Source organism: Tachypleus tridentatus, chromosome 10, assembly GCF_004210375.1.
Source record: "Tachypleus tridentatus isolate NWPU-2018 chromosome 10, ASM421037v1, whole genome shotgun sequence".
NCBI classification, from domain to species: domain Eukaryota; kingdom Metazoa; phylum Arthropoda; class Merostomata; order Xiphosura; family Limulidae; genus Tachypleus; species Tachypleus tridentatus.
Window position 1 is genome coordinate 58,274,639 of NC_134834.1, and position 20,521 is coordinate 58,295,159.

Below are 20,521 nucleotides of genomic sequence, written 5' to 3' on the forward strand. Positions count from 1 at the left end.
AATGGCGGTGGGTAGTGATGACTAGCTGCCTTCCCTCTAGTATTACACTGCTAAATTAGGGACGGCTAGTGCAGATAGCCCTCGTGTAGCTTTGAGCGAAATTCAAACCAAACCAAACAATGCAATTTACAAAGTAATATCAAAGACATTTTAAAGCACTATTACATAGGAGGTTGTTAGATGTTATTAATAGGTAAAAACTGTGTACTATATAAAAAATCCACAGTTTTTTGTAATGGATTTACTATTATATATTTGTTTTAATATCGATGTTTTTGTAACTTAAACTTATATTTAAAAATGCATGTAACTTATACAGTTAAATGTGTATTGCGAAATTCTCGTATATTTTCTAAACTGGTTGTTTGTTTTTTTTGGAATTTCGCACAAAGCTACTCGAGGGCTATCTGTGCTAGCCGTCCCTAATTTAGCAGTGTAAGACTAGAGGGAAGGCAGCTAGTCACCACCACCCACCGCCAACTCTTGGTCTACTCTTTTACCAACGAAAAGTGGGATTGACCGTCACATTATACGCCCCCAAGGCTGGGAGGGCGAGAATGTTTAGTGCGACGTTTTCTAAACTTGTAGAAGATTTTTGAGTGTGAGAATCAACAATATATGTTTTACGGAAGCACTAGCGTACTTTCAGTATTGATGGGTCAGCTAAAATTTCTAGAATTTCTCTTTAACGTTTATAAATTAACTAGACACTCCGAGAGGCGACATATATTGTTGGTTTTGTGTAGTTGATATACTATAAACCTCGAAAGCTATAACTGTGATAAATGGTTATTAATCGGAAAACTGGAGATATTTGACCAAGAACGTTTGTAAATTTCTAGCATTACAAGACATTCAACTTCAGCAGATTAACTTTGTATGTTAGTATTTCCACGAATACATTGTTTAACTTCAGTTGAGAAAAACTCGGGTATGATCACCGAGAGATAGTTAGCTACGCTTTAGGGGAACTGTACTGATTTTAACCGAAATTACTCAATTCCCTCATCGTAAACCATCCATAAAATGTTTAGTTTCAGACCAGATAGAAGACTCAATATTGTTTGTAAGTTTGTAAAACTTTGTATATAAATCATTATTTGTAATAACCGTTGTTATAAATTGTATTTTTGTGTGTATATTAAAATATATTTGTATTAAGAAAGAAAATTGTGAGTATCGATCTTGTTGGCAAATATCATAAATCTTTTATTTTGAAATGTTGTCATAAACTTTTAATCCCAAAACACAGCCCGAAATGTAATTTATAAATAAACATTAATAGATCTATAAATATAATCATTTTGTGAACTAGTACAGTTGTGGTTCCTTTTGTTTATTATTAAATTCTATTATATACTTAATTTCTTATTTATCATAAAGGTTGAAACTTAAGTGTTTTCAGAGAAAAACCACTGAAAATTAAGTGCAAGCTGAAATGTTCGAAATAAAACGTTTATTTTCACTACTGTTTTTTTTAATGGCCCCCAGTGGCATAGCGGTATGTCTGTGGACTTACAGTGCTAAAATTAGGGTTTCGACATTCGTGGTGGACAGTATACAAATAGCCCACTGTGTATCTTTACGCTAAATTCTAAACAAACAAACAAAACAACTTTATTGGAATTACTATTCCCTATGAATAAATCCAAACAAGTAATGTTGAAGTGGTGATAAATATTCCCGTTTGATATTAAAATATAGTTGTAACATCAAGTTATTTCACAAATTATGGGAAAACTCAATATATATCTCAGAATGTTACACTAGATTTTTCTTTCAAGTGAAAACTAGAAGTTGACATTTAAGATCATTTACGAAAGAAGAAGATAAAATATTTTACAAATGTTTTATTTTATGTTTATTTAGAGTAATAGTTAACCTTCAGAGTATTATGAAATAAAATAAAATAAAACAAAAATCAAGTAACAAGGCCCTATTGCCGTTTTATTGAAAAAACAACTTAAAACATAGACTTCATATCTGTATCCATGTTATATTAGAGATTATGTTATAATGTAAACATTTTTGTACTCTATATAACGACTCTTTTATATCGTTTATAATAACGGCAAATTATATATGAATGAGTTGTTATGGCTGTTCATTTTGTACGTTTCGTGATGTTCTTTGTGCGCAGTTGTAATGCACTTTGGAGACACTATTTTTGTCGTTTAGCTGATACGACGGTAGTAACGTTCTTGCTTCGTGTTTTAGGCGTTTAGAATTCAAAGTACACTTGCTTTTACCCAAATACCAACAATAAACTTGAGTGGGTCATTGTTATGCATCTCTGGATACCATTCAAGTTGACCATGTACAAATTTCAATTTGTATTCTTACTTTCATCTCATAAAATGAAAATTCGAGTTACTCAGCAAGTGTACAAGATAATGTAGAAACCGCTAGAATAAAATTAACTGTAAATGTGTCGGATGTGGTTAATACCTCTGCCTGGATAAAATGCTCCATTTAAAGGATATAAATATAGCTTTTATAATTAACTGCGAAGATGTCGCTAGAGAAAAAAACTAGAAAAGCACGCATATTTTACGGCTGAAACTGGTAGAAATAAAGAAAAAGTTCCTAAAATCTAAATGGTGCTTGTCTAACGAACGTGTTTTGTTCAAAATCCAAATAACGAGTTAGCTACCTTATAAGCAATGGTAAAAATCACCATCACAGATGTATCGGAACTTCATATAAAAAAGTAATTCCATATTCGTAAATCATTTGTGGAAACACTTAATGTATGAGTTAGACTATCAATTAACAAGTCGTGCAAACGTTTTTATTTTTGTTCTTCTCACAAATACTAAATAAGATTTAAGCTTTGGAGTACACTTGGTAAAGCACGAACCTGCTGAAATGAAAGGTGTCAGTTCCACATTAAATGTTTCTTACAGCTTGAACTATTCTCTTTTGTTATGCGTTTCTGCTCTATTCTCTTTCATAAAATCGTGTAGAGACTACTAAATACATAATACGCTAAAGACAGAGAAAGTCCTTAATGTAAGAATTCACATGTATTAAACGAAAAGGAATGTACTTATTATGTGTTATTTTGTGATTTACGTATTCTGCCGAGTAATTGGTTATCATTGTTGACACTACGTTAAAATAAAGTAGCTACTGTAGATACAATACTAAGTCATATATAACAAGTTCGGTAAAATTTTAATATATTTCTTGGTTAAATTATAAGAGGAAGTGTAAGTAAAGCCACTAGTTGATCTTCCTTGTGAAGTGAAATATTTCATCTAAATATATGGCGGCTTAATATAAGGTTATTTAATGATGTGTAGCTACACATTAGTTTTTCAAATAGTTAAGGTAGAATCCAGCATCGTTGAACACATTAAACCAAAATACAGACGTGTAACTGAGAATTTAAAACTTTTTTTCCATATAAACTGAGTAAAATAAATTTTATGACGTATAATTATTATTTTGTTACAGAGAAGTATCTTAAGTTTCAAAATACTTTCTAAAGTCAGAGAAATTTTTGCTTTCTTTAGTTTCATGGACCGTTGCTTAAGTAACTAACTCAACTTCTCCACAAACCTAAGTGTGAACGGGGCCAGAATAATTCTAACTGGTTATTAAACGAGTTTTATTTGAAGAAAAATAACTGTCGTTTTATCAATGATCAGGCCCGGCATTGCGGATGGTTAGGGCGCTCAATTCGCAGTATGAAGGTCACGGGTTCGAATCACCGTCACACCAAACACGCTCACCCTTTCAGCCGTGGGGACGTTAATATGTCTCAATTAATTCCACTATTCGTTGGTAAAATAGTAACCCAAGAACTGGCGGTGGGTGGTGATGACTAGTTCCCTTCCCTCTCGTCTTGCACTGTTAAAATTAGGGAGACTAGCACAACTAGCCCTTGTGTAGCTTTGCGCGAAATTCAAAAACAAACAAACAGTCATTGCTGATCAAAGATAAATCGAGTGTCACATGAGTGGCATGCAAACCTTGAGCAGTCTGGGTTTGTTAAATTGTTCATATTTGTATAAAGGCCAAGCTATCTGCTATTATTTTAAAACTATACGTCTTAAAAATTTTGCATTTGCATATCAAACATTTAAACTTGCTTTCTATTTACTCTTTGATCGTGTCTTTAATAAATATTGTTGAATTGTAGTTTTCGGTTACAGAATTTTACTTTGCGAAAAGTTTTCTTTGGGTTCTAAGAATAGCAGACTCATATTCCACAATAAAGCATTTCTCAAATGTGTCTTGTTTAGTGGGCCCTTTTGATGTGCTGTAAAGGAAATCTATTTAATTGAAAATGACAAGAAGAAAAGTGGTCGACAAATTATTTTTATTTCATCGCAGTTACTATTGTTTTATAGACTTGCTCTATTTAAAGGATGTGTAGATGGGCTTTTGCATACTCTAATGAGTTTACTGAAGCTCTGAATCAACGGATATTGCAGAAGCCATATGTGCTAGAAAAACATCAGATAGAATTGTAACCTATAAAAATGGTGGTTACGTCCAGAAGTCCTCTCCTGAAATTCAGACAGCATAGGCTCCTGACGGGCATTAACCATAAGTTTAAATCCTAGAAAGAAAAATAAATGCCGTCTGGTTCTTTCAAAAGAACCTGAAGCGTAATGCTTTAAGTGGATAAAGTCTATCAATTGTAGGTGTTTAGCCATCAGGTAAGACAATAGGCACTCGAGAATGAGAAGGTTATTGGTGGAGCAGAATAGAGCCTCTCTTTTAAGGGAGGCAAACTGCGAAGCATAGAACCGAAAAAGAACTGCTATTAACAGGTGACATCCACCAATGACATCCACCAACAAGAGAATTTTGTAGAGAAAGGTAATTGATATGAGCAGGTCATTTTTATTACTTCACTAAATCGACTGAAACATAGTCATAACTAGCAGAGCAATGGATAGCCCTAATGAGTGTAACTGAAGAGGTTGAGTGTGATGAAGACATGCATCTAATCTTAGCTATACAAATTATAAACTGTATATCTACAAAATTTATTAATCTCAATCAAACCAAGTAAGACGAATACTTACCATATGTCAGGTAACCAAACATTAATATTTTTGAGTGAGACATTACGCTGCCTGTAGATGCAATTGAATTAAAGAAATTAGAACTAGAATATCAGCTAAGCTAGAACTGTAAAGATAAAAAGAACAAAGAGAGTTGGAACTGAAGAAAAAATAATTAGAAATATAAATTAAATTAAAGGAATTGGAATTATCTAGTATATCAAACTTTACCACACCTACGTCATTTAGTAATAACAATTTGGATGCAGCCAAAATTGTGGGAACAATGCCGAAATACTGGGAAAAAGAGGTCAATGAATACTTATTACATTTTAAACATTCGTGTGCATTGTCCTTTCTGCTCCTAGCCATTAAACATATTATTGTGGACAATTCACATGAATTCCTATGTCAGAAACTGGAAAAAAAATCTATGGCAGAAGAAATCCTACAACAAAACAATCATAAAATGGATCTATAATCATGAAGACTATGTAGGACTCTGGTATATGCTAAGTACAAAGGAGAAGATAAATAACTAGTGTTGGAAAGGTCTATGCCTACTAATCTGACAGGTTGGTTCACTGACATATGAGATTCAGTATTCTCCTATATAGAGTACATTGACAAGATACAGTCTCATATTGCAGATGAATCTCTTATGAAGTAGTTCAGACCCAGTAAGTCAGATGGAAAGAAGAAGATGGGGGTACTGATTTTAAGAACTTCAGTCGAGCTGATGGGGAGTACAGTTAGTAATTGAAAGAAAGTAGTAATTCTTGATTTCCAAATATTCAAGTGATATTTATCATATAATGTATAAACGACATAGTGTAAGTTCCACTTGATTATTGGCATTTCGGATGTTCATTTACTTGTTAAATGGAGGACTGAAAGGGATTTAACTTTATTGTTTTCTGAATAACTGAGTGTTTTTTTTTATTCAAAACTGAATGAGCAGCATTTTGTGACTACTACTTGATTATCACAGCTTAGTGTAAAAGGTGCAAGTTGATTTAGGCATAGAACATCAACAGTTTGTAAAATTGAAACAATTTGCAAAGGGTTTGACAGTTCAACTGAAAGGGCGTTACTTTCTAAGCTTTTGATTGATTTTCGAAAGCCAATCATTTATCTGATATTTTTTAAAACTAGGCCATTCTTAGACTCCAGAATGGACTGTGAGGTGCTTCAAAAATTCTCACTTGGGCACTTGAATATTTGTAGCTCTTCCATGTGCAGTGACGGCATTGTGTTCTTTAACAATACATAAAATAGATTGAGTGTCTGTGAAATATGTTTTGTTTCATCTGATCTGCTTGTGTGTATTGTTTTTGTGATACAAACTGAAGGAGGTAGATAAAGTCACGTCAGTATTTTCTAATAGACCAGGTACCTGAATTTTATAACAAGTAAGTGCTAGCAGAAGAAATGTGACTAGTTTCAAACATAGATCAACCAACTTCATACCAATCACGATATCTGAGAATGCAGCTAAATTTAGGCCAAGCACAAGACACGAGGATGCCTGTGTCGATATAGCTGTTCACAAGAAGTAGAAATCATGTTAAACAGGCAGCTCAAATATACGTACTCATAAATGTTTAGAAAGTTTTCACTACTGTTGTAATTGTGACATTTTGCTTCTATACAAACTTTTATGGCAGAAAATAGCCATACTGTCACAAATTTAACTCATACATTTGCTAAGTTTTCTGAACAAAGTTCATTGTATACCATCCTGTCATTTTTATTTATGATAAAATTCTTAACTCTTCTGAATATCCTTGTTTTTCAACCAGTCAGCTGTGAGCAGAATTTTTGTCATTGTGATTTTGAAACTCAGATTACTGCAAAAATGAAAAGTATTGACGATATGTCTTTATTTGGTGATTTAAAAAATTATGTTGAAATTTTCTGCCTTATCAACCATTTCAAGAATTTGCCTTGTTATTACCATAGTAGAGACATTATTAGACATACAGGCTTTGCTCATAGGCAGTCCCTAAAATTTCCTGAACTTTGGAAATGACTAGCCCCCATTGTAGTCCAGCAGATGGAGACAAGGAGTGAAGGTTTCAGTAAACCATCAGTGTCCAACATACCAACCATCCATCCTGCGTACTTTATGCCATAGTATATGCTTCCGGAGACAAAGCTTAAAAGTAAATTTAAAGTAAAGTTGAAACAATGGGGAAAAGATATGTTATTTTGTGAAGAAAAACCAGGAAAACTTGTGTGCAATTTTCAGTAGGACCATCATATCCTTCGATTTGAAAGTACCTTTCCACAACTCTCGTCATCTCGATAATCCACCAAGAAGAAGGAAGACAACTGTAGTCATAGCAACCAGCATGCTAGTGATTGAAAAACCAACTGTGACAGCAAATACTAATGTCAGCACCAGTACTTCATTGGCTGATTCTTCTACACCTTCAAGACTGAGGACAAAGAAAAGTAAGCTGCCTTCTAGACACCTGATCAATACCAAGAAGTACTTCGAGCTGAAAGCAAACTGATTATGGTTTTAAAGTACCGCTGTTAAAAGCAGGCAGCCAGGCGGATGAAGGCCTGGGTGACTTATAACTAGGAAGATCGTCTTCTAAAGCATCAAAATCTGCTAATGCAATTGAAATAAGAGATGTGTCTCTCTATAACAATATGATGATGATTCACAAAACTATTGTGAGAGCTAGAGGGATCATCTACCAAACTAAAATTGTCCATCACAAATCAATTTATATTAAATAGTTTTTTGGGTAAATAGCTCCAACATCTGCATCTAAGTTGTATGTATGTGTGTGTGTGCTTATGGTGTTTTATATATTATCTTGGTTGTTAATTCATGAAGTGTACACCTTGTTTATACGTCTTGGCTAGAGTTATTTTATATATTCATGAAAATTATAAATAAATGATTTTATTTTCAGAATTAAGGTATTTATTTTGATGTAACTTGGGCTGAAAGATTTTTAAATATATTGTCAGTTTGGTTATTGGGCTAGTTAATAGTGTTTGAACGTATGGTTGAATTTCTATTTTATTTTGTACAATGTATTTATGTTTATTTAATTCAGTTCCTCTGCATATATTATTTATTTATTAAGCATTATATTGCTTATTTTACTTCATGATTTTAAAAGGGTTTATTTATTTTAGGTTTTAATATTGCTCAGAAGTTCCAATTAGTTTTATTATTTTAACTTGCATCTTCGTTTCATGAAAGTTTATTTTTAGTTTTGTAATGAGCTGTTGTTAAAAAACCATTATGTATGTTTGTATTCAGTGTGTTAAATATCTTCTTCTGTTTTATTAAGGAGCATTGACTTGAGACTTTTGTTTTATTGTTTGTATTGTTGTACAACTATTTTTACTGTGATGAGGATGAATTGTTTCGATTTCTTCATTGACATGATTAAGTTGAATTTGTCTTCGGTGTTGATTTAGAATTAGGAATGGCCGTAGCAGCTTAGAAATAACGGTGAAAGTAGGAATATCGTAAAAGTTAAACTATATTTTTGCTACACCCTTTGTTAACATGCAGTTTCCAAGAAATTTATATTTTTTCAAACACAATTTAAATAAACAACATTGCTTAAATAAACATTTCAACTTCTTCTTACTCCCACTGAGCACAAAACCATAATTATCTAATTGGGAACAATGTGAATTTTTTTCACAGTAAAAGTGGTTGTTGTCTCATTTCTGACCCAAGATAAATAATTGTATTTTTTCCTGTCGAGTTGGTAATTACCTGGATGTGAACTCAAAAAGTTCTTTCAAATTATCTATCTTGTCCCTTTCACATTGATAAAGCATACCTGCACTTATTTTTTGTTGAATCTTTGGTTATGTTATTTAGATAAAGATTGTTGTATTGTGCACATTTCCTTACAGACTCTTTGCAATGAATACGATCAGAGAACGAAGAGAATGAGGCCCGTACTCCACAATATATTATTCTTGTAATCTCACATTTAGCGGGATTTATTTATTCCCTGTTAGAAAATATCCGTAAGACGGGAAATATCACATTAGTCTTAGGGCTTTCTAATCGGCCAGGCATGGCAGGTGGTTAAGGCACTCGACTCGTAATCGAGAAGTCGCAGGTTCGAATCCTCGTTACACTAAACATAATCGCCTTTTTAGCCGTGGGGGCGTTATAAAGTGATAGTGAATCTCACTTTTCGTTAGTAAAGGAGTAACCCAAATGTTGGCAGTGGGTGGTGATGACTAGCTGCCTTCCCTCTAGTCTTACACTGCTAAATTAAGGACCGCTAACGCAGATAACTCTCGTGTAGCTTTGCGTACAATTTAAAAACGAACAAATCCTTTCTAATCAGACGATTTTTATTCTTGTGGTAATAACATTAAAAAATAAAAATAAATATATGCTATTTAAATCTTTACTTTCCTCACCATGTAACCAGGTTTAAAAGTTTCTACAAATACAATTAAAATGTGAATTTCTTTTTAGAAAAGATATTAACTGAACGTTTCAGTTGAGTGCACGAGAAAAGGTAGTTATAGAACTCTACTGATATCTCTTCGAGTGCATTTTATATCTATCTACTTAGAATGACCACATTTTAGACGCTACTCAGACTTATTATCTATAAAATCTGTAAAACAAAATGTATTATTACTAAGTTGTGCAAAGATAGCATTATTTTTGTTTCTGAGCATCTATCAGAGTATACTTTTTTTCTAAAACCGTTTAGTATAACAACAGTTGCAAATGGCCTAAAATTTGTTTGTTTAGAATTAAGCACAGAGCTACACAATGGGCTATTTGTGCTCTGCCCACCACGGGTATCAAAAACCCAGATTTAGTGTGTAAGTCCGCAGACATACCACTGTGCCACCGGGGGGCAATAGCATAAGAAAGAAGAACAAAGCATTTCACTTCTTTTCACGCAAGATGGTATTTCAAGATCACTTTACTTGGAGAGTATATCTAAACTGGTTTACAATGGAACAAGCCGGTACGCATAAGTAAATGTTTATACCAATCGAAAAAATAATAAAAACAACAATATTACAGCGTTTTTAACAAACGATTATTGTTGTTTTTTTATCAAGACATTTATTCGGTAGTTTTTTTATCATTTGTATTTCTTTTTCCACGTTCTGAGCTTTCTGTTTAAGAGTGAGTGTGTTTCTCTTATTGGAAAGCCACAGCGGACTATTTGCTGAGTTCACCGAGAGGAATTGAATCCGTGACTTTAGTGTTATAAATCCGTATACTTACCGCTGTACCAACTGGGATTTCTCATAGTGTAATTAAATATATTCTGTATCGTTTAAAATTACAATTTTAACAAAAGATTTGAATGTATGTGTGTGTATTTTTTCATATAGAAAAGCCACATCGAGCTCTCTGCTGAGTCCACAGAAGGGAATCGAACCTTTGATTTTAGCGTTGTAAGTTTGTAGGTTTACCGCTGTATTAGCAAGGTAGAAAATATTTGAAATTTAAATGTTGAAATTATAAAATTTGACAGAAAACGATTAGATTGGAAAAGTTGTCAAAGAAATATCTCATACTTTTGCAAAGTTAAAACTTTTAGAACAACAAAGTGTGATTTTACGTATGTTTAGGAAATCATTGTAAACCGAACTTTAAATGTTCTGCCGTGATGACGAAAAGACCAATGTATAAAAAAAAAATCGTTATTTATTTCGAAGTCCAGAAATGTGTTTGTTTTTAATTTCGCGCAAAACTACTCAACGGCTATATGCGCTAGCCGTCCCTAATTTATCAATAAAACACTAGAGGCAGCTAGTCATCACCATCCCCCACCAACTGTTGGGTTACTCTTTTACCAGCGAATAGTGAGATTGACAGTCACATTTTAACGCTTCCACGGCTAAAAGAGCGAGCATATTTGGTATGACGTGGATTCTAGCCCGCGTATCTCAGATCATGAGTCAAGCTCCCCCTAGCCACACGGTCATGCCGAGCCAAGTCAATTCATCTTTTTCATTTAAACACGAAGTATCTTATTTTTAAACTTAACACAAAAAATAAATATTCCTTTTCGGTACTTTGATGAAAAATTATTTATCTTGTGTTACGTATTATAATTTATCTCAGACAATCTTCCATTTTCAAATAGCTTGAAAGAGAGTTTCTTTATAATTTGGATTTAGAAATTAATTAAATGTAGAGATGTATTAAATGTATAGCGTTTGCTAACAAGATTGATACACACAGTTTTCTTTCTTAATACAAATAATACTACAACTTATAATAACACTTATTACAAATAATTATTTATATTGTGTGTGTTTGTATTTTCTTATAGCAAAGCCACATCGGGCTATCTGCTGAGCCCACCGAGGGGAATCGAACCCCTTATTTTAGCGTTGTAAATCTGTAAACATACCGCTGTACTAGCGGAGGGCAATTATTTATATACAAGAGTTTAACAAATTGATAAACAATATTCAATATTCTATCTAGTCTGCAACTGAATATTTTATCGACGGTTCGCTATCAGCGATTTAATTTCAAGTTGATATCGATACAGTTACTTAACTCAAGCTAGCGCTTCACATGTAAATTTTTTTAAACTGAAGTTAAATGGTTTGTAATGTTCGAAATATATAAACGTTCCTGTTCAAAATCTGTAGTTTTCTGATTAATAAGCGTGCGCGTTTGTGTTTTTTTTTTATGGCAAAGCTACATTCGGCTATCTGCGGAGCCCACCGAAGGGAATCGAACCCCTGATTATAGCGTTCTAAATCCGTAGATTTACCGCTGTACTAACGGGGGGCATTAATAATCGTTAATCACAGTTATAGCTTCTGAGGTTTATAGCATATCAACTGTAGCAAACCATACATACGCACATTGTAGATTGTTACGCTCGAGAATCTTCTACAAATTTAGTGAATAGGCAGGGATTTTGTAACAAACATTTAACTGTATAAGTTTCATGAATTTCTAAATATAGATTTAACTGAAACAAATATCGATATGAAAATAAATATATGATAGTAAATCCGTTACACTTGTTACATTTGAACATAAATGACCAAGGTATAAACTTGGGTATAAAAGTTAGGGTGAGGTATACTCCTTCAGTAATATGGATGTTTACCATTTTCAATATTCTAGATTTATACATATTTATATATATACTCCTGTTAAATAATTCCTAGTTTTCACGTGTATATATTTATATATATACTAGTGGGTGTGAAAAAGAGTGATAAATGAGAACAACAAAGACAATTTGAAATAAACTTCGTTTTATAAGGCAGTGTGAATCAATTAATATAGAAGACAACTTTATCTGGAATAAATAAGTGAACAGTGAAGCCTCTAAAAAATATTTACAATTTTAATACATTTTATAATACTATTAAGTAAGATCAGCTTAATGAGGTCGAAATTGGTTCAAATTTTAATCTTTACAATAAATACCATTTACAAGAGGAGTGATGGTGAAAGAATTTTTCTCTGCCGATAATTAAATATCTGTGCGTAAAGTTTCTTAAAATTTGATTTATATTCAAAATATCTAGAAACTGAAAAATTAAACTAAACTTTTGAAGTAACATACTTAAGTCTGTAATATTTTCAAACTAATTTAAAAATAATCTTCCTAAATAAGGAAATTTTTTTAATTCTTTTAAAAAACTTGAAAATATCTTTGAAAGAAGCTTTAACACTTATGTAATAGTAATTTATTTCAGAAAGTTTTAATCTTGATTCACTTTATTTTTTTTGTAAGTATTCAATTAAAATACGTTATTATTTGTTATAAGTCCAAATAGATACTTTTAGTTGAATTTGGATAATTTTTATGTGGATTTTTAATTACTTTGTACTTTTTAAAGTAAATTATACTTTTCATTATAGTTTTTGAGATATTATATATATGTAAGGGGATAACTGAATAGATGTGAACATTTTGTCTACATCCATATGTATCATTCGACTTATAGCAATCGTAAAAGATTTAATTATTCAGCCTTTTTTTTCACAATACCTACCAACTAGTACTAGCGGTAAGCTTGAGGGCTTTAAACACTAAACTTTGGGGTTTGGTTCTTCTGTGGGCACAGCACAGCTAGCTCATTGTGAAACTTTGAGCTTAGCAGTAAAAAAAAGCAGCAAAACAAAGCATTGAATCATTACGCAATATAAAATAAAATCTGTAATTTTTCTTACTGATAAAATAAAAAAAACCTGCTTTCTTAACCAATCAAAATGTGTTACCGATTTACTTTAAGGTATATAACAAAAACATGTGTTATGTATTTTACATTTCAAGAAAGGGAGACAACTGGTAGACTAGGTGTTTACACTACTTTTTTCTTGACACATCTAACATAAGAAAGCACTTGTGATGACAACTAAAATCAAATCCCTTACTTTTGAGATAATGACAGTGTGTGAAGAAGTCTTTTTTTGCAAATTGTTTTTAAAATATTCCGTGAAACGTTAAAGAATGCCTTTGTTGACATTTTATTTTAGTGGTGTTTGTGTTATATTAAGAAATTCTACAAAGTAATCAAGTGCTTAGTGTTTTATTTTATGAAGTACGCCCTTGTACTTAATATTAAATTTTCTAAGACTGTAAGAAAAGAACCAGAAAGAGCTTACTTAAGTTATTTTATCGATTACTACTTTACGCCTATGACTAGAAAGCTGATGAGGTTACCTTCTTGATTGAACAATCAGACAACCTTACGAGCATTTGGTGAGGCAATTTTAGTTGCTTTCTTTTCCTTAACGATAATACTTTCTGCAAGTTACGCACAGGATCTTAACAAACTTCGAAAGTTTCCTTGATGAGAATATGGTTGTAATATTTTCTGTTGTTGAATTATTATCATTTATTATTATAATCCTTTGGATTATTTGGCAGCAAGAATAATGTGAAGCCTCGTCTAGTTAATGATACATAAGATGTTTTATCTCTTTGACTGCAAGTCCTACAGTTTTACTTTTACTTAAGCTACCAAATGTTTACTTAACAATAGGCCAAATTTAATAATTTCATTTTCTGGTTAATTTTCACCTACATACAGCACTTCTCGTATTTCTCTTAATATGTTGGAAACAAAACTAAGACTTTAAATATGTAATTAAGGTAAATTACAAACTGGTTTCACTGATTAACAAACTCACTATCTCAACAATACACTTTTGTTTGTTTATTTAATTTCGCGCAAATCTACAAGAGGCTATTTATGCTATCAGCCACTAATTTGACACAATAGAGCCAAGAGAAGGCAGATAATGAACATTAGTCAACACGTTAGGTTACTGTTGTTCAGACCGAATCTTTGGAAATGATCATCACTCTTATAACACACTCATGACCTGAAAATGCGACACTAACTATGGTCTGTCAGATACGCAGTCTAGCACAGTAACTATTGAGTCTCGCTCGAACACAACTCACTCCAGCAGTAACTGTAACTTACTATTAAACTTCGTATACAATACTAATTTACTCTAGTTTAACTGTCTCTCGCTAAAATCCGAAGTTCGATTCCCTGCAGTAAATACAGCTGATAGTTTAATGTGGATTTGCTTTAAAATAAAGATACTAGGTAATTATCTCTAAAACTTTAGTTCAGTATGAGCTTTATGAAAGAGAGTTAAATTAGCTAGTCTCTTTATTTTAAGGCAAATCTACATTAAACTCTCATGCACCTTAAATCATAACACATCACCCGACGTCCAATTTTCCTCTGGTCAGGCAATAATAAAAATAATTACCGTACAATAACATCATCTTTACGTAATATATACGATGCTAATAAACTCGAGTTCTTCTAGTATAATACCACTGGGCTGTCTTAGTTATTCTGGTACCATTGATAGCATTCAGTAAATGGAGCCCCATACCTCAGAAGTAGATTAAGAGGCATAGCATCGGAGGTCCTTCCCAGTTTGCCCAAAGGTAAAACCACGTATGATAATATTTTTTACATATAGTATAGAAAATATTAATAAAGTCAGAAAGTTTCCTTTGACAACAATACGCCCTCCAGTGGCAGAGGGAAATTTCTTCGGACTCACACTTCGAGAAACCAGATTTCGATACCTATGGTGAGCATAGCACAGATATTCCATTGTGTAGTTTTGTGCTTAATTCCAAACAAACAGACAATAATACATACTGCGTGCTAACAGACTCCTAAAATGTGAGAAATTACGCAATTGGATTTTTTTTTATAAAATTACAATTATAATGCCATGAGGCAGATTTCTTAAATATACATTATTTTTTAATCATGGACTCACTTATAAAATTGTACCAGTATTCATTTTCGGAAGCTTTCAAAACATTTAAATTCATTATGTTAACTTTTAGTATTTTTGTTTCTATTTACATATGGTAAACATAAATGTGTGCAATTTTCATGATGTTGAATGTTTGTGGGTACACACCTGTTTTCTAGGCATTACATTGGATCCAGATTTCGCATGTGTAACTGTCCTCCAGGATATCAAGGAACACGATGTGAGAAAAGAGTTGATGAAGATCCGTTCATCAGCAAGGAATACTTCGATGAAGGTACGAAGGTTCAGTTTGAACTTAACGTACAGAAAACAAGCTAAAAAGCATTTAGGACAGCAATAGAAGCTACTCAGGCTTTTTAACTAACGTTATTGAAAAAAAATCATTATTGTTTACGTCTCAGAAAGACACTTTCTAAATGGATCTGCTTGGTACCAAAGTTGAAAAGTGCACATATATCGGAACATTTGCAGTTAAGATTTTGTTTATACAAAAGTATATATTCTTCAGCATTTAATGTCATTTTAAAGCTTATAATACTTTCATGTTAGTTAAGGGTCCTGTTGGTTGTTTACTCTGTATGATTTCTCGAAGTGTTTATTTAGGAAATAGTATTTATCAAATGACATGCTTATCTATTTGACATTTACATTTTTAAGTTCTAGTATTCTTTAATTATATTTTAATGATATTGATGTAAGATCCTATACATTGATATATTTTTTTACTAGATATATTAATTCATTTAATTGGAGCTTCGATGCAATATATACGATGCTTTTATAAAAAATTAGATCAAATTTAAATTTCAGACAATACATAACTTACCTTAAACAACATTTTTTTTGTAGTTCTTAAGATATAGTCAGCAAAGTTAAGTATTATATTATGAGGATTATTAAGAATAATGTTATTTTCTGATGTCTTTCCAATTGGTTTAATTTAATCAAATACAATTTTGTGTACGTTTTGTTAATGAGTTATTATTTTGTATATTTGTGAAATTCATCAAGTGCTATATTTTAAATAACCAAATATTTCTTTATGAAGTTAAGTTGTTGTTTTCTTCGAAGTTTTATTTGGTTTGTACCTTTTTTTTAAATTTCAGATCTCGAAAATTGTTTTTTTTTTATTTCTATTGAGGTGTTATTTTGAATTCCAAATGGATCTCCCACCGATGACCTAGGGCGACTTTATCATAAGAACATTTACTCGTAACCAAGACTATTTATTATTAATTTTAGTTATTACTGTATAACTTTAACAGCACATCTGCTAAAAGTTATAACATAAATAGTGTTGATTAGACTGGCAAACATAACCTAGAGAACCTTCAAAAGTATAATAATTAAGTGAAATATTATTATCATACAATTCGAAATTGTTATTTTAGTGAAAAGTCGCTGGAATCAAGGCCCGTATTTAATTTATTTAACTAATTAATTATTTATTTAACTTATTTAATAAGCTCTTACGGTTACTTCTAAGTTACTGAACACAATAATTTCCAAATACGTTTTGATGTGATTGATTTTCTTAACATGTTAAATACAGTTTTTTCAGTTGAAATGAAATAAGACCAAATTAGCACAATGATTATTAATAGCAATGGCAATATGTTTCATTATTGGAAGGTAATCATAAGCCATGTACTTAAACGAATAATTTATTATATCCAATTATACTAGTTAGTGTATAAATATATATATATATATATATATTCGATTTTTAAGCGCAAATATTCACAATGGGCTATCCGCGTTGTACCCACCACCAGTAGCAAAACCCGATGTTTAGGGTTATTATCATTCAGACTTTCAAGATACATACATACACACCTACACATATAAACAAGCAAAAGCAACCGGCTTCACACGGGCTAGCAGGTTGATATATTTTATCAAGTGCATGTAATTTATCATGATTGTAGAAATATCGGTACAATTTTGAACTTAAATGTTTCTTAATTAAGCTATTTTCTGTTATATCAATAATGTTTTCAATAAAAACAAACTTTTTTTAATAAATGGAGACGCTAAATTTAAAAAAAAAGTCAACAAATATTTTTCAACTTTTGTTATTTATACATTTCAATTTATACTTTCAGTATATAGACTAACAACAATACTAGGCTATACCTTTGTTGATGAGAAACATGACATGTAAGTCATTGTTGGAATACACTGCTACTAAAACGCATTGGCTTTACTATATATTATAAGTTGTTAATCTAAAAATATACTACAGAGAGGCGCAAGTACACTAATAAAATAAATAATAATACCCAGCTGCAAACTCTCAGGGTACACTTGGTATGGATGCAAAATTTCAGCTTTCTAGGCTCTTTCCTTTTGGAGATATAGTGGTTATATACACATAACCACGTTCTTTAATTATTATATAAACAATTATCCTAATACAATAAGTACTCTAATCTTCATGAACTAAGAGTCGAGCTTGTGTTATTATTATAAATAATACGCAACTAGAAATTAGAAATACTGAGGTCAAAATAACAATTTGATGGTAAGAAGTTCCGCTAACTATTGGGCCCGGTATGGCCTAGCGTGTTTAAAGGCGTTCGACTTGTAATCCGAGGGTCCGGGTTCTGGTATCCCGGTCGCACCAAACATGCTCGCCCGTTCAGCCGTAGGAGCGTTATAATGTGATGGTCAATTCCACTATTCGTTGGTAAAAGAGTAGCCTAAGAGTTGGCGGTGGGTGATAATGACTAGCTGTCTTCCCTCTCGTCTTACACTGCTAAATTAGGGACGGCTAGCGCAGATAGCCCTTGAGTAGCTTTGCGCGAAATTCAAAACAAACAAACAAACAAGCGCTAACTATTCGAGTACAGTAATTTGGCCTAAAAATTAGTAGTTTCAAATATCAAACGTAATGTAGCGATAATTAATTTTGTGTTTCCAAACATTTTTAAGTGTGCATTTAAACTCATTTTAAAAATTACAAGACTTAGGTTCTTGAGCGTTTTATTTCAAAAATCGCATTTAGAGATACGAAAAATGTATGAAAATAGGATTCGATTTTCATTTATACCTGAGGAACATAAGTAACAAGTCCCCAGTGGCATAGCGATATTTCTGCGGATTCTCGCCGCTAAAAACCGAGTTTTAATGCCCGTGGTGATATTACAGAGTGCAGGTATTCCATTGTATAGGTTTGTGCTTAGTTTTAAACAATCAATCATAATTAATAAGACATACCGTCTACACTCACATTTCTAGTATGCGTAACAGTTCACACAATGCGTATCTGAAAAGATTGTCTAAATTGGCTGTAAAAAATTGTTACTATCTATTATAGGCACGCTTTAAGATAATGTTTAGTGAAACAATGCATATTATATTCGGAACATTTCGCTGCATATGTAAATTTAGCACTAAACGACTCGGAACAGTAAAATAATTAATTATAAGTTTACTTATAATTTCATTATTCATCATTGCATCAAACAGAATATTTTTTCAACATAATTCGTTTTAACTTATTTTTAGGTTTATTGCTGTACTTGGGTATCATAACTACATATTTAATCCCACAGTCATGAATAATCATTATGGCAATTTGGCCTTATCTCAAATTACAAATATAACACAAAAACATTGGAAATGCACATAAATCAATTACTTCAACATTTTGTTTTATTTGAAACATAAGCAATGGTTTAACTACGCTGTCTATTGCGGAAATCGAACCTCAGGTTTTAGTGCTGTTTATCCATAAACTTACTACAGACCCACTGGAAGACCAGCATTTTTCAATGATTGTAAAGTAATAATGTTTATACCTTCTTTTGCTACTTTAAACACTTCTATGCGTCATATTCACTAACATAAGCAATATCAAAAAATGAAATAATTATTTTAGTTTAGAATTAAATAAAGTATAATTCCAAATTCAAATTTAAAAAAAGAATTTTAAGAGGCCTCTACACAACTAAAGAAAGCAACTAAATTATTTAGACTGTTTGCATTTCGTGTGGTCCTTTGATGAGTCAGGTATGCAACGCAAAATCTGGAATTCTATTCACCACGATGGACAAGACACAAACAGTCCCCTATTTTGGAATAGCTATACGCTTGCGGACTTATAACGTCTAAAGTGGACTTGCTCTGAAACAATTAAATAATACAAAAGTAAATCATTATTAACCAAAATTACACACTGACATTTATTTACGCTTAACCAATTACGAAGATATCAGATGAAAAACACTTTCATTAATCATTCTAATTATGTAGTATCTAACTTTCATGAAGAGAAAGTATAAGAATATAGCTTAAAGTTTATGATCCGCTTTTAAAATTTAACTTTTAAAATTATATTTGACTTTTGAACAATTTAAGCTTTTAGATTATTTAAATGTTTATTATTTTTCTTGATTATTTAAACTATCATTTCTCTCTCTTTATACAGGGTGTTCGGAAAGTCATTGTCCAAATATTAAAGTTTGTTTCTTTCCTTCAGTATAGCACACAACTATAGAATAGACTATCTGTATTCTGTCTAATACGGGGAATCGAACCGCGGATTTTAGCGTTATAAGTCCGTTAAGTTGTTTCACCCAAAGATACATATTAATTAATGTAAGTTAAAGAAAATTATGAGTACGTAACTAATTCTATACATTACACTCATGCATACTTTCGAATGCACAGTTTGCATGTGTTTAATACGAGTTTCAGGTAAGTTAACGATAGATCTCAACATCAGTGGTTGAGTCTTTAAATAAATTAACAAGAAATTCTTAAATTCCACATATCTTAACTTCATGTAAACCTTGGATACTTAAGGCTATTTTACAATATAACGTACATTTATAATGTTATGATTACTGGTCGTGTAATATATCAAGTTTATCGCGTTACAAAATCTCTAAATAGGGCATTTTGCAGTACAATAGTGTATAACACATAATTACAATATATAAATAGGTCGCTTGAGTTTGACACGAGTTCATAAAGTAGCATTGTTAATTGAAGCCTTTTCGTGGTTTACAATTAACTTAAAAGACGCCAAGTGAATAGACAATATTGTTTTGTTGTTGTTTTTTCAACCTAAACTGCACTTAAGCATATTGTATTGAGTATGTCGGTTAGGTCAAAACATAAAATTTAGGCGCATTAATTTCTAATTCAGAACATCTAAATAAAGACGAGTAGGCAGACATCCTATCCGGCAATTCTCAACCAATTAGCAGGATTGTCACAACAA

The 20,521-nt window shown here is 31.9% G+C and overlaps 1 protein-coding gene across 1 annotated transcript in view; it reads left to right on the top strand.

Annotated features, from left to right (window-relative positions):
- Nucleotides 1-15,772, top strand: part of LOC143228079 (uncharacterized) — a 30,942-nt gene extending 15,170 nt beyond the window's left edge. The window contains exon 5 of the mRNA XM_076459412.1: nucleotides 15,450-15,772. Within this exon, the coding sequence (XP_076315527.1) occupies nucleotides 15,450-15,609 (160 nt within the window). The 3' untranslated portion in view covers nucleotides 15,610-15,772. The remainder of the gene's footprint in view (nucleotides 1-15,449) is intronic.
- The last annotated feature ends 4,749 nt before the right edge of the window (nucleotides 15,773-20,521 follow it).